This window comes from Folsomia candida, unplaced genomic scaffold, assembly GCF_002217175.1.
Source record: "Folsomia candida strain VU population unplaced genomic scaffold, ASM221717v1 Fcan01_Sc005, whole genome shotgun sequence".
In the NCBI taxonomy this organism is placed as follows: domain Eukaryota; kingdom Metazoa; phylum Arthropoda; class Collembola; order Entomobryomorpha; family Isotomidae; genus Folsomia; species Folsomia candida.
Genome location: NW_019091197.1, coordinates 4,753,142 through 4,766,549, shown reverse-complemented (window position 1 = coordinate 4,766,549; position 13,408 = coordinate 4,753,142). Strand labels below are relative to the sequence as shown.

Below are 13,408 nucleotides of genomic sequence, written 5' to 3'. Positions count from 1 at the left end.
TGTGTAATATCATTTAAATTATATTTGCGAAATTCAAATTCAATTTTCAACTCTTCTTTAAATTTAGCTTTTTTGAGAGCATTTAGTTACATAGGTTACATTTAAACTTGATTTTCAGACACATTATTTACAGCCTGGTTACAAGGACGGCCAAATTTCAGGGGCAAGAATTTAACACAAATACAAATATGTGCATACATACAAAGGGTTCCTTGTATACATATAGTTGAAAGTATGTACCTATATGTAATACAACATCCGATCTGCTGAGGTTTTAAGGTGGCCTACGTTTCGTATGTACGCAAATAATAAGGATGAAGGTCTAGCCAAGTTGTGTTTTCAACAATGCCAACCCGTCCCTCAAAGGGTACCTATATCTTAATGCCTGCCAATGTATGTTTCGATATTTTATGGTTAACAAAGAAGAAGACCATGCATACAATGACGAAGCGACAACTTTCACAAACTCGTATATCACAACATCCTGCATCCAGTCATCCTTTGTCTAGATTAGACACTTTAGTAACAAAAACTAATTGGTATCCGTAAAAAATAGGAAATTTCTACAGAACAAATTCCAAAAAAAAACTTTGTCTATCTATTAAAAAAATCAAAAATAAGCTGCACAAAAATTTCACTCGGACGAATTGCACATTAGCCATTACGTACTTAATTAAATCATAAACCGATTAAATTGTAATACCATGGAAAACTCAGCAGTTACGCTGGAAAGTTGTATAACACAATCTGACGAAAAGCAGCCCACGCCTGACACCGTATTGCTAATGGAACTGGAAGAAAACGATTTACTACTTTCAAAAATTGAGTTTGACTGCGCTATATGCTTGGATAAGGTTGAAATAGGCGAGGGTGTCATCCTACGTGAATGTTTCCACCAGTTTTGCCGGTATACAACATTTATATTTTCTTGTTACCAACATTTTCTTATCAACATTAGAGAAAAACTTATCCCAATCACCTTTTAATTTTGGTCAAATTGCCTACACATTTATTAATAAATTCTACTATATTTGTACATTTCAGAACGTGCCTGACGAAACATATAGAATACTCGGAGGCTGTCACGATCACATGTCCACATCGGGGAGAAAATTTTTCCTGCACTTTAGAAATTTCGATACGTGAAATAAAAGTGGTAAGAGACATTAAATGCATACATTTTTCCCAATAGTAGACATTACATACATACATATCTAGACTATATAAAATAATTCGTAATTTTTAAAACTCTTGCTATATTTACTACTCAATTTAATAGTGGTTGTTAATACATTGGTAGTTAGACCCCAGTGGTCCTCAATTTTTCCTTCAGTACCAAATTTTACGAAAATGAAAAGTAGAAATAACTCGAATGGTATAAGTTGAATAATTTCCAGCTCGTCCCAACCTCTTATCAATCCCTGCTCCAAAGATCACTCCACCAGGCGGAAATGACCATGAAAAACGCGTACCACTGCAAAACTGCGGATTGCACAGCTTGGTGGGAATTGGAGCCGGACACCCGGAAAGACGCCGGGTTTCGTCACCTGGTCAAATGGTTCCGTTCAAAGTCCACCTATAAATGTCCCATCTGCTGCAAGAAGAATTGTCTCAAGTGTCAAGCTATGCATGAATCCGTTTCATGCATCACGTATCAAAGGGTGCTCCAACAAGATCAGATGGATATTCAGACCAAGCAGTTAATTCAGGTGAGTTATAAAACGGCAAAAACCAAATAAATATATTTATCAAATTTATTAATGAGAAATTTACATGTCACAATTTTTTTTAGAGCAAAGTAAACGACGGCATCGTCATGAAATGCCCGAGTTGTCGAATTATGGTCGAAAAGACTGGAGGCTGTGTTCACATGTGGTGTTCCTTTTGTAAGACGGACTTTGATTGGATCTCGCAAGAAAATCAAAGGAAATCTGGGGATGACGATGGGACACTGTTTGTCCCCATGGCAACCAGAGTTCTCTTGTCAAGAAAGGTACAAATGTGTGGGTTTCTAGTACTTTGTTTTTTAATTAGTGTTATTGGCGTTATCGTTTTAAATTATATTGACAAGTATTTTCGATGAGTTCAAAGGTTCATAGGTTGACAAGCAAATACGTATTTATGTATAATAGTACAAAACTACTTATTTAGGTCACAACGATCTGATATTTCAATGGTTATTGATATATTCAATGATTCAATTGCATAACTCGAACAAATATTATGTAATACACATACGTCAATTAATTTTGTTATTAAAATAGTCCCACAATTATATTACCCATTTAAAAGACATTCATTTTTTTATTTCCAAATTTTGCTACAAATTGCACAAATGCATTTCTACTAAATACATGCACACATATAAATATATGCATACACACTAAACATCGACTGTCCATCTGTTACTCAGCAAAAAAAAGTTGGTTATAAACATTTTTAACAGTATTCCTTCATAAATCTTTAAATATCGAATTGCAAAAACGGATTTCATTCCTTCAAAAATATTATATTTATTTATATTTATTAATCTTCCATATCGAGAGCAGCACGATAGCTTCTTTGGCTGGAGGTAAGTTGAGATTTGCTGACCGAGAAAAGTGGCTCGCAAGTGCGTTGTAAATATGAGTTAAACTTTGTCGCAGACGATTTTGAGGAGAAACCAACGATGACTGCAGCCAAGTCTATTGAAATTTAAATTTTTACCCTCCTGCAGGAAATTAATTTAGTTTTATTGTAAACAAAATTTATACCAACTCAGTTTAAAAAGATTCTATTGTTTTCATCATGGAACATTTAGTTGGTTTGATACGAAGACACGATTCGGTAACAAACTCTTTTATTCTAAATTGCATTATGACATTACTAAAAGTATGATTTATGTTTTTGATTATATAGGAAGCCCGAGAGAGACTGTTGGAGGCTGTAGCCAAGCTGACTAGGAAAGTAAAATTTAAACGAAATCATGTTTTAATTCACCAACATAGGCTCAAATTTTTTGGATTAGACGATGAGCGCTTGGATTTTGCCGTAAGTCATTTTCCCTATTAAGTGAAACATATTCTAAATTCATATAAACGTTTTCATAAAACGTAAAACCTCATTATAAATAATTTATAGTATCTGTACATGTTACACAACGACCTGGAAGAGGAGAGGACTGCAGTCATGTGGAGGTTGCTTGGACAGTATGATTGGCATACCCCCATCCCCTTGGCTGGAGCCCCACCTGCTCACAACATCCCCATGGCGCAAGCACCACCAGTTTTCAAACGTCCTGCCTCCTAATTCCCCTCCTGCTGCAGCACCCAATCGCAAACGTTAATCGTCTACGAGTTCAAACTGAATTGACAAGCAAATAAACCCTTACAAACGAATATAAAAAAGTAGCGTCAGAATGATCTAAATGTCCTTTAAAGTGTCACCGTATCCGACAATTATTTATTTGTGACCCTTGACCTCGCCCTCAAGGTCATGAGGTCAAAAATATTAACGTCCTCAAAATCCTTGTCAAATTTCCTTTAAGATGACACCCCATATGACAATTATGAATCTTTTGACCCTTGACCTCGCCCTCAAGGTCATGAGGTCAAAAATATTAACGTCCTCAAAGTCGTTGTCAAATTTCCTTTAAAATGACACCCCATATGATAATTATATGTTTCCTGACCTCTGACCTCGTCGTCAAGGTCATAAGGTCAACAATACTGATGTCCTTGAATTCGTGGCGAAATTTCCTTTAAAATGATACCCCATATGAAAATTAACGTGAATTTAATTTTGGACCACACCCCCTGGCGCTGTGGGGGGTGGTCCGATTGACTCCATTATCGAACTCGACCGAGAACTAAAAATTAGAAGCACAATGGCGAAAACGGGGTTTGACTATGTTGACTCGTTCTGGAGATATCCTGCTTACGGACAGACGGACGGACGGACGGACGGACAAAACGATCACAATAAGTAGCTGACGCTACTTAATAAACATTAATTATGTAACTACTTTTATGCACGTCGCAACATCTTATGTTTTAATGTAATGCACATATCATATCAATTAATTTTGTGGAAAATATATATATGTTTAATGGATATATATATATCCATTTATTAGACTGCATAAAACACGCTTATTTTTTATATCCAAATTTTACTACAAATTCTGCACATGATTTTCTACTAAATATATGCATACTCTCCTCTTACTTAGGCGTGTCACCTCATTTGCATAAATCTCACGATGCCCAATTTCGGCGATACGGGCTATCCATGTTGAACAAACTCTATCTCTCGCGAATGAGTCAAAATATGTAAATGAGGTGACGGGCCATAAAAATTCGACCGTATGTATGTATATGCAAATAAATTTGTATTTTATATACTACTCATTTGATTTACCATCTTTTACTCATAGTCAGCAAGCAAAAGTTGGTTACATCATTTAAAAAAGTATTCGGTCATATATATTTAAATCTTTAAATATTTTAAATTTCAAAAATCATCTCATTCTTTACAAAATTGGTTTTTATTAATCGTCCTTATCGAGACGCAGCACGATAACTTCTTTCACACCAGCATCCAGACTCACATTTTTGAGAATGGCACTGGATTAGTTTCCCAAACTTGCCATAAATTATTGGATTTAGCCCAGAATTTGTCAATGCAAGTAGGAAAAGAACCTCTTGAAGCCATCCATCCTCCTTCTCCACAATTGAACGATTAATCGAGCACCTGAAATGTAAGAAATGCATGACACAAAGGCTGACATATTCCTCGCTTAAAATGCAAATTCATTGATGGGATGGTGGATATGATTAAAATTATGTTAGATATATCTCTTATGCTAAGCGTTTCTGCAGTGGCATGGCTCATTAATGTGCATATAACTAACTCACCAAGTAGACCCCAAATGAATTACAGGACTCCCGAAAACCTTCACAAAATAAAAGAATGGAAGAATCATTTTGTTAATTAGAGAATAACAGCACCTTTTCTTACCATTTTAAACGAATTGATGAAAATACTTTCTCAGCTATGTATGAATTGCTATTTTATATGTAGATATATACCAGCACGGTACACATTCCTATATTCGACATCTCCATGGTATTAAAAATGCGCATAACTAACTTACCACAAAGTCATGACGACATAAGGCGTCCAGCAGGTAAGAAATATCGTCAGAATGATGCAGGTGAGTCGAATAGTTCTAAATTTCGCCCGTTGTAAAAGTAATCTCCAACCTTCACTCGTCCTCAGGAGTTGCCGATTGGTCCGTAGAGGCGGAATTATCCCCTGACATGATTTTTGTCGATGCAAGTGCGATTCCGATTTGGTTTTACGAAGGGTGAAATTCACGTTAGGAAAATCACTTTTAAAGTTGGACATTGTTCTGGGACTCTCGCTTTTGCAAGATTTGGGACTTCCTTTGGGTGCAGTGTCGTCAAGACTGAGGACATGTGGCTCTGTGGTTGATTTCCACCTGGTACCTGTAAAATTTGAAATTTTACGGTATCGCAATGTGATGCAGGTACATATGCTTGGCCAGGCGAGAGAAATTTTGGGGTAATTTTTTTAAACATTTACATGAGAGATTATGCATTACATACATATACACAAATACACACAATATGTGTATGTATGTATATACGTACTATACATGTTATGTATGTACATATATACATATTGCGGCGTTAACAATTTGACATAATCGTACACAAAGTTCGCTACATGTTTAACATGTTTTAAAAAATCTCTCACAAGGTCAATAAATACTGTGGACACATATTTACAGTACAAATTTTGTACATACTTTCATTCTGAGCTAGTATGTATGTATGTACATAGCATAGAGCTATTACATGTTCCTATAATAGTCTTACCTAATGCAATCATTCCCTCGTCATGCCGTCTTCCTCTGTCGTACAGTTTTCGAACAATACTCAAATATGTGAAGACGATGACGGCAAGTGGGAGAAAGTAGAGGATTGAGAGTGTAAATATGTTGTAGATTAACTCTCCTCCACTCCTGCTCATTGTCGCCACGCATTGACAAAAGGATGGAAATTTGGGATCCGGAATACTGCGGAATATCGCAATCTGTCAAGAAAATTTCGAAAAAAAATCAACCAACTACTTTTTTAAAACAAATATCTCAATTTTCAAACACATTAACACAATATTTCGTGTCAAGATAAATTTTATATGCACGAACCTGTGGCACTGCACAAATTGCTGCAATCACCCAAGCAATTCTCACCAGTAGTTTGACCTTATCCTCCGCCCTGACAAACTTGAGGGGATACACTATTGCAAAATATCTGTCAATGCTTATGCAAATGACCACTAACGAGCTCAAATACAGGCCAAATGCTCGCAGAAATTGGTACCCTTTGCACAGCAGGTTTCCCCCGTACCAATGAATGGTCAACTTCAAAATTAAGTTGGCCAACATACAAGTGAAAGTGACAATTAGTCCTGAAATGCACAGGTGTCGATAAAGGTACGTAATCCTGCCCTTATCGTGGCGTCGATTCCTCGTGACTTTTACTATCTCGGAAATGTTTAGGAGAGCTGACCCCATGAAAAGAAAGGTGTAAGCGATTACAATATTTCGAGAAATTTGACTCATTTGGTTGAAATAGGTAGGAAATAGTTCGGCCAAAAACCCCGTGATATTGTTGGTGTCCAAAATTTGAGACATATTAGATTTGTTACTATATTAACGCTTCCCCATGGTATTTTGGGGAGAAAGTATCGGCAGTCGGCTTTTAAAATTTTTATGGCATGTTGAAAATTGAGTGAGTGGAGAAAGTTAAGCAAAAAATGAGAAAGTCGAGGAGGAGAAATGAGTTCGCGTCTTGCCAATTGAGAGATCAAATCCCAACTGAAGCCAGGTTCCATTATTTTTCGACTCCACAAAGCATGCTTTCTCTCTTTGGAGCTTAGCCTGCATTTTTAGAAAGCTGCCTCGTGCTTCAATATTACCTTCTCGAAGAGTAAGGAAGCCTAGTTGTAAGTCTAAGAGGATCTTGTCCTCGAGGAGAATGAGAAGTATATGTAGTTGGTGAAACCGGATATTGTTGTGTTTAATAACAAATTTTGCTTCTTCTATGCTCATCAACTAATTGGATGACCACGGTCATTTTCATGAGTCTTATATTTTCGCTGGAAAAACAAAGTAGGAAGACTTCCACATACATATTTAGATATATACTTAAATATTTGTATACATATATTTCACTTTGTGGCAACAGCCTAACTGTCTAAATAAATAGTCGCTCATCGGTAAAATCGGTAAAATCGGTAAGAAAAAGTGACTTCCACACATGTATGGGTATAATGGTTGAATTTTTAACCTTATGCAAATATTACATCGACCTTGTACTACTCGACAGAGAACCTTTCGTAGATAACAATAAGTAGATAAATACAGAACTTCATCGCTTTTCACTCCACAAGTTCTAGTTCAAATTTACTCTATAAAAATTAGTTCATTATTCACCCGCTTAATCATTCTAATTCTAAGCTAGTTGCAGGCATATGTATTATCCAGCTACATATTTCAATTCTTAGATAATTTGCTAACCACAATGCCACATGAACACTTGTCAAATAGAGCCAAAAATGAACCTCCCATTCAATTACTCACAAACGGAGTATTCAATAGATTAAACGATACGTATGTAATTAACTATAAGCTTTCGCCATATACCGTATCAGTCCGTATCATATACTTATGCAATCACACTTTTCTTAAAGGAAACTTATCGGAGGAGGAAATTGATGCTCAATCAACCATTCTTTAAATCAACCTTTCACCTACATAAATATGCAAATAATTAAGTTATGCATTCTTTCGCGATTTCGATTTCCACCATCAAAGACCATGTATGTACTTAAGATTTGTGGGCGAGCCATGCATGCATACTTATTATCAATTATAGGGCCTATATTGGTCGGATCTATAAACTTTCTATCTTTGCTAACAATAAGATCATTTAAGCCGGACCCATCGTCCTTGATTTCATACATATTGATTCTCCTATCTCGTACCGTACATGTATTATTAATAGATTAGATAATCACCGCGAAATGACGGGCTATGTATGGATGCACTTTGTCAATTTTCCTCGAATGGAAATTTTCACGCGAAACCCTGCATATGTAGAATCACGACAAAAATTGATAGAAAACAAAACTGACTCATGTCAAGCATGACTTGACGCATAAATGAGTTTGAGCTTGAGAATATTCTCTGCAGCTCAAACGAAATGTTTTCATTTGATTTCTTTTATGGAAAACCGTTCCTCAGAAAACAATGAATATTCATCTTCAACCTTTCTGGAACAAATTTATTGATCCTCTTCATTTGCGACGCTTCCCATCAGTTTTTTTTACCATAAACTGGAATATTTTTAAACCAGACTTCTGGTTGGATCAATATGATGTCGTTAATTGACACACAAAATGAAAAGAATAACTTGTACGATCGCAGACACAAATATTTTAAAAAATATTCGATTTAGTTCTACAATTTATTTAGGTCACACAAGAAACATGTTTAATGAGAAATCTGCTGACATATGTAAGAACGTGTCACGTCTTTATTGAAAGATTTTAGCTTTTCCTTAACTCGGTTGTGATTATGTAATAAAGGATTTGGTCTCAACATTTGAGCTTGCTTGAAATATTGGCACAATTTCAATTGCGCAATAACTCGATTCTAAGGAACCATAATCTGTGACAAAATAAAACTATGTGGGTTTGCTGCATATGTACTATGCATAGTAGTGGATAATCACTAGAAAGTCACCACCCAGCGATGCGTTAACATCCAATGACCCATTATTGACGTGCGGTAACAAACCAAATATGTATCACCAGTCTGCTTGTTTGATTTACATACAGTCCAATAAACCGGAGGCAATATATTTCTCGGAGTGCATTTTACTTTTGAGGCAATGATTCCCATTCTCATATTTGCTTCACACCGAAAAGTAGTTTGCATAGGAGATTTTGCACAAAGCAGGTTTCGACAATTCATTAGTGAAAGTAAATTAGACGAATTAGTCGCATGAGAAAGTATGAGTTGAGCTTCTCGTAGATGAAAAGCTTATTATATGAACAAAATTGTTGTGTGTTGTGCGTATATGAACAATATGATGATGAAAGTATCTCACTAAATATGTGCAATGAATCATTTTCATCATTCTAGAACTTTCTGCTTTCTTCTCAAGTAGTCAAACGTGTCAATACGTGCAGCAGGTGCTAATTCGGCCTTGTGAAAGTCAAAATTGTTTATAAACTTGAATAGGTAAAATGATACCTGGTTTTCATTATTATGGTTTCACGCTACCATTGTAATTGTCGCTATATGCATATGCACATTAATTATATACATATGCATACATATACACATTATTAAGGGGTGAAAACCCCTTTATGGAAATGTCTTGTCCGTCCGTCCGTCTGTCCGTCCGTCTGTATCCACGATAACTTTAGAATGGTTTCGTATTTCGGCATGCGGTTTTCGTCAACGTGTTTCTAATTTTTGAAGTATGGATGAGTTCGAAGATGGGCGTCGTAGGTCGTAAGGTCACGGCGCCACGGTGATGACGCCAACTGTCAAACGTGTCGAATTTTTCGTTTCCACCGTTTTAGACGTATTTTTGGATGGGAATTTCAGAAATCGCCATCATTTCGACGTGCGACGACTCCATGACAGTGTGGGAGGTGTCGAATGTCGAAAAAATTACTTTTGTCATGTGGGGTGTCTATTGAAAGGTATTGTCGTGTAGGTTTGAAGTACGCGGGTGGGGGTGTCAAAACGGGGCAAAATGAGACGTAGGGTAATGTGAGACAATGACGGGAAAGTGCAGAAAGACGTTGTGGGCTTGCCACAAAGACAATTCGGTGTGTTTTCACCCCTTTGCTACATTTCGTTTGCAACGGTTTATTGCATATGCACTTGAAAAATATAGTCTTAAATTTTTGACATCAGGTGTAATTCAGTCCTTGCTTATTTCAAAATAAAAACCTACAGTGCAGACTCCATATAGCCCGAGTCAGGGACATAGTCCCTGAATCAATAAGTCAGAGCCCACTTCTAATTTTTTTCCGACCGACATAATATCACCAACTTCCGTGTTGTGGAAAAGTTTGTTAGATAGTTTCTACTATTTGGTACCAAATTTTTGAATTAGTTACAAATCATGTGCCTTGACCACCATGACCAGTGGGCTTCTTTAACATCATGAAGTTCTAAGCTGTATGCATGTACTATCCAACAGTGGTTTTCACTTTTTCAGCCTCCATATCAAATTTCAGCTCAATATAACGATTTTGAAAAATCAGTATGGGTCACCCGATAGGGTCACTCTGGTTGCACTTTGCTCACTTTTAACTTCATATTCTTTAATTAGAAGCCATTAAGTATCATTGTGCCGGATTCCATCTTTTTAAAGCAATTTCTAAAAATCGGTATGGGTCACCCCATAGGGTCGCTCCTGATAACAATTTTACCAATATCATATCATATTCTTTCATTAAACCCCATAAGCAACCTCTCCACCAAATTTCAGTTCGATATGATGGTTTTTGAAAATCGGTATGGGTCACCCCATAGGGTCGCTCAAGATGAAAATTTTTCCAACTTGAAGTCATTTTTATCTAGTAGGAGCCATTAGCAACCTCTGTGCCAAATTTCAGCTTTCTACGACAATTTTGAAATTTTGGTGCATAAGACCCCACCTACTCCGATGACCCCCACCGGTCAATCACTGGACCGATTTCGCCCATCTTCGAACTCGTTTCCTAATTTTGTCCAATATGCATGTGGTAAAAATTTGAAGTCAATCGGTTCAGCCGTTTTGGCTCTATCGTGCCGGACAGACAGACGGACGGACATGACGGTTCCATAAGCCCTGACTCGGGCTAAAAAGTAGCAAATTTATGTTTCAGTATCTAAATTCTATATTTTTTTTATATATGTACATAAAATAACAGATTACATGAAAGTTGCAATTTTCCAGCCGTAAATTTCTTAGGGATATGAAACAACCACCACCGTTACGATCCAAACCTTATATTTGCTCGCACTCCATTCAGAAATATAACGCGGAGTATACAAATACACCGAGTTGGACTTGGTTTTTGAGGATAATTTCTAAAACTGTGAATTAGAGAGCAGAGACAAAGTATCAGGACACTTGGTAATTTCAATAGGAAGGCGGTAAAAAATGGTCGTAGGAATCTGAAATTTTTATAGAATATGCTAAATATATCCAGCCACACCTGACAAAAATTTCATACGTTTTCCTTGAACAATAAATTTCCTACATAAGTTCAAAGCGAGGAAGTCGAGAAACGATTTTTTGTAAGTACCAAAATTTGAGTTACAAAGACTCGGAGAAGACCTGACTACATTTCAAGGAAGAAAGGTCTGGCCGTGCAAAAATTAAAACATACGCAAAAAAGTATGGAGAATCAGAAAATGTCAACTTCAAAAAGCCACCACAAGAAAAAACCACCATACTGACCCCTTGAAAATGAAAAACGATTAAATTTATTTTTGAAAAATACCGCTCCACGTTTGTGTCTGATGCGGCCATGAAGTCGAAGATTAATTCAAACTATGCACATCATATGAAGGCTCATGAGTTGTGGGTCAAAGCGTATTCAAAAAAATCTGCAGCAAAACATACGGAAGGTCAAGAAAAAATGGTGAACGTAAGCCCTACCAAATTTTACAACAAATTTCACCAAAACATTTGGTCATTGGCGACGAGTCTTACGTCTTCAAAAACGAGACAGAAACTCCGGGAAGGCAATTTTTTCATGGGAAATATATGTCTCAACTGAAAACCGACGAGAAATAAAAATGTTTTTCAAAATTTATCAAGAAATCTCAGGTTTGGCAGGCGTTGGGCCAATTTTGGCATGTTTCGGACCCTTCAGTTCAAAAGGGCTGTGAGAACGAACAGGTTTATTTACAGAAAAATGTGATAGGCCGTCGGATTCCTTTCATCATGGAGTAGAATAAAATATAAAATGCAATTTTTTGGTCGGACCTTGAACCAATCTACAATGCAACAACTATCAAGGATAAAATCGAAAAAAAATTTCAGTTTGACGTTGAAAAATGAAAGTCTCACATTCAACACTTATTATAGCCCAATAAAAATAATTGGGCTATATGTAAGAAGACATACTCCCAGCTTTGTGAAACAGTCGAAATTTAAAGAAAATTTTGGTTACGGAGGGAGAAAATTAACAATGAAGTTGCAAAGTCTTCCGAAAAAGCATAAATGGCGGGCGCGACGAAAAAGACTAAAAACGAAGTGGGTAATGTATTAAGGTCTCGTTTCTTCGCGAATCCCTAACGTTAGTAATGTTTACAACATCATACAAAAAATTGAGATTTCAAAAAATCATTTTTGACCATTTTGAGGCCGAATTACCTAGTGTCCTGATACTTTTTCTCAGCTCTCTATCTCATCCTTCAAGTCTGACCTACATACTTGGAGATGGTTATCATGGAATCGATGCGTCTCCAGCCCCCGTGGGGAGAAGACTAGGAGAAGATATTAAATTACCTGATTGTACCGTTTTGCCGAAAGGGGTCGACGTTATTGTCTACCTTTGGGTAATGAATCGTCACCCAGACCATTGGCCAAATCCGCATACTTTTCAGCCGGAGAGATTTCTAGCAGAAAATAATTTGAAGGGTGAAATAAATGACAAGTTCTTCCCATTTTCGGGTGGCCTGCGTGGATGCATTGGTAACGCGGAATATGGACATAATTGATGATTAATTTCATGCTAAAAGTTTGTAAATTCTCGTTATGTCACAATTAAGGTAAAAAGTACGCTATGCTGGAACTGAAGGTACTACTTTCTTGGATCCTGCGAAATTTTGGGGTCAAAACGAACCAACGTTTCGAAGAGTGCAAGTTTAAAGTTGGAATATTTTTACATTGTGAGAATGGATTTCGATTAACGCTACGAAGAAGAATAAATTAAGAAGAGAAAGCGAATAATTGCAATTAATTCCTTAATTCGTCAGGGAAATTAATTTAATAAATGCTTTCATATTTTATGTACAAGGCATTTTAGGATCAATTTCCTGCTTTCTAATAAGAATAGTGTAGAAATAGAAATAAGAATAGTGCTTATAATCACGGACTTTTTTTAATCATTTAACCATAATTGCATCACTTGTAAGTAGGATTTAAGGTAAAATTATCTTTGAACCTTAATTAAGTTCGTTGGTTATTTCGTGCATACATACTTAAATTAAGTCGTTCCTAAACAGTGTCTATGTAGTCAATGCAAATATTATTCACCCATAAATTCTTGTTGAAATATTTACGATTTCAGAAAACTAGAATATTCCCATCGAAATATG

The 13,408-nt window shown here is 36.4% G+C and overlaps 3 protein-coding genes across 3 annotated transcripts; 2 read left to right on the top strand and 1 right to left on the bottom strand.

The window, feature by feature from the left end:
• Nucleotides 1-454: 454 nt before the first annotated feature.
• Nucleotides 455-2,291, top strand: LOC110850096 (ranBP-type and C3HC4-type zinc finger-containing protein 1). The gene is made up of 4 exons (XM_022097579.2): nucleotides 455-907; nucleotides 1,045-1,156; nucleotides 1,398-1,709; nucleotides 1,793-2,291. The coding sequence occupies exons 1-4, from the start codon at nucleotides 705-707 to the stop codon at nucleotides 2,081-2,083; spliced, it is 918 nt and encodes a 305-aa protein (XP_021953271.1). The 5' UTR covers nucleotides 455-704; the 3' UTR covers nucleotides 2,084-2,291.
• Nucleotides 2,292-2,562: 271 nt separating this feature from the next.
• On the top strand, nucleotides 2,563-3,379 carry LOC110850276. Its single transcript, XM_022097726.2, has 3 exons — nucleotides 2,563-2,826; nucleotides 2,899-3,030; nucleotides 3,121-3,379. Exons 1-3 carry the CDS (start codon nucleotides 2,788-2,790, stop codon nucleotides 3,286-3,288), a joined length of 339 nt encoding a protein of 112 aa, XP_021953418.1. The 5' UTR covers nucleotides 2,563-2,787; the 3' UTR covers nucleotides 3,289-3,379.
• Nucleotides 3,380-5,130: 1,751 nt separating this feature from the next.
• On the bottom strand, nucleotides 5,131-6,792 carry LOC110850388 (gonadotropin-releasing hormone receptor). Its single transcript, XM_022097821.2, has 3 exons — nucleotides 6,215-6,792; nucleotides 5,883-6,099; nucleotides 5,131-5,489 (listed from the first exon to the last, which is right to left on the bottom strand). The coding sequence occupies exons 1-3, from the start codon at nucleotides 6,701-6,703 to the stop codon at nucleotides 5,131-5,133; spliced, it is 1,065 nt and encodes a 354-aa protein (XP_021953513.1). The 5' UTR covers nucleotides 6,704-6,792.
• Nucleotides 6,793-13,408: the final 6,616 nt, after the last annotated feature.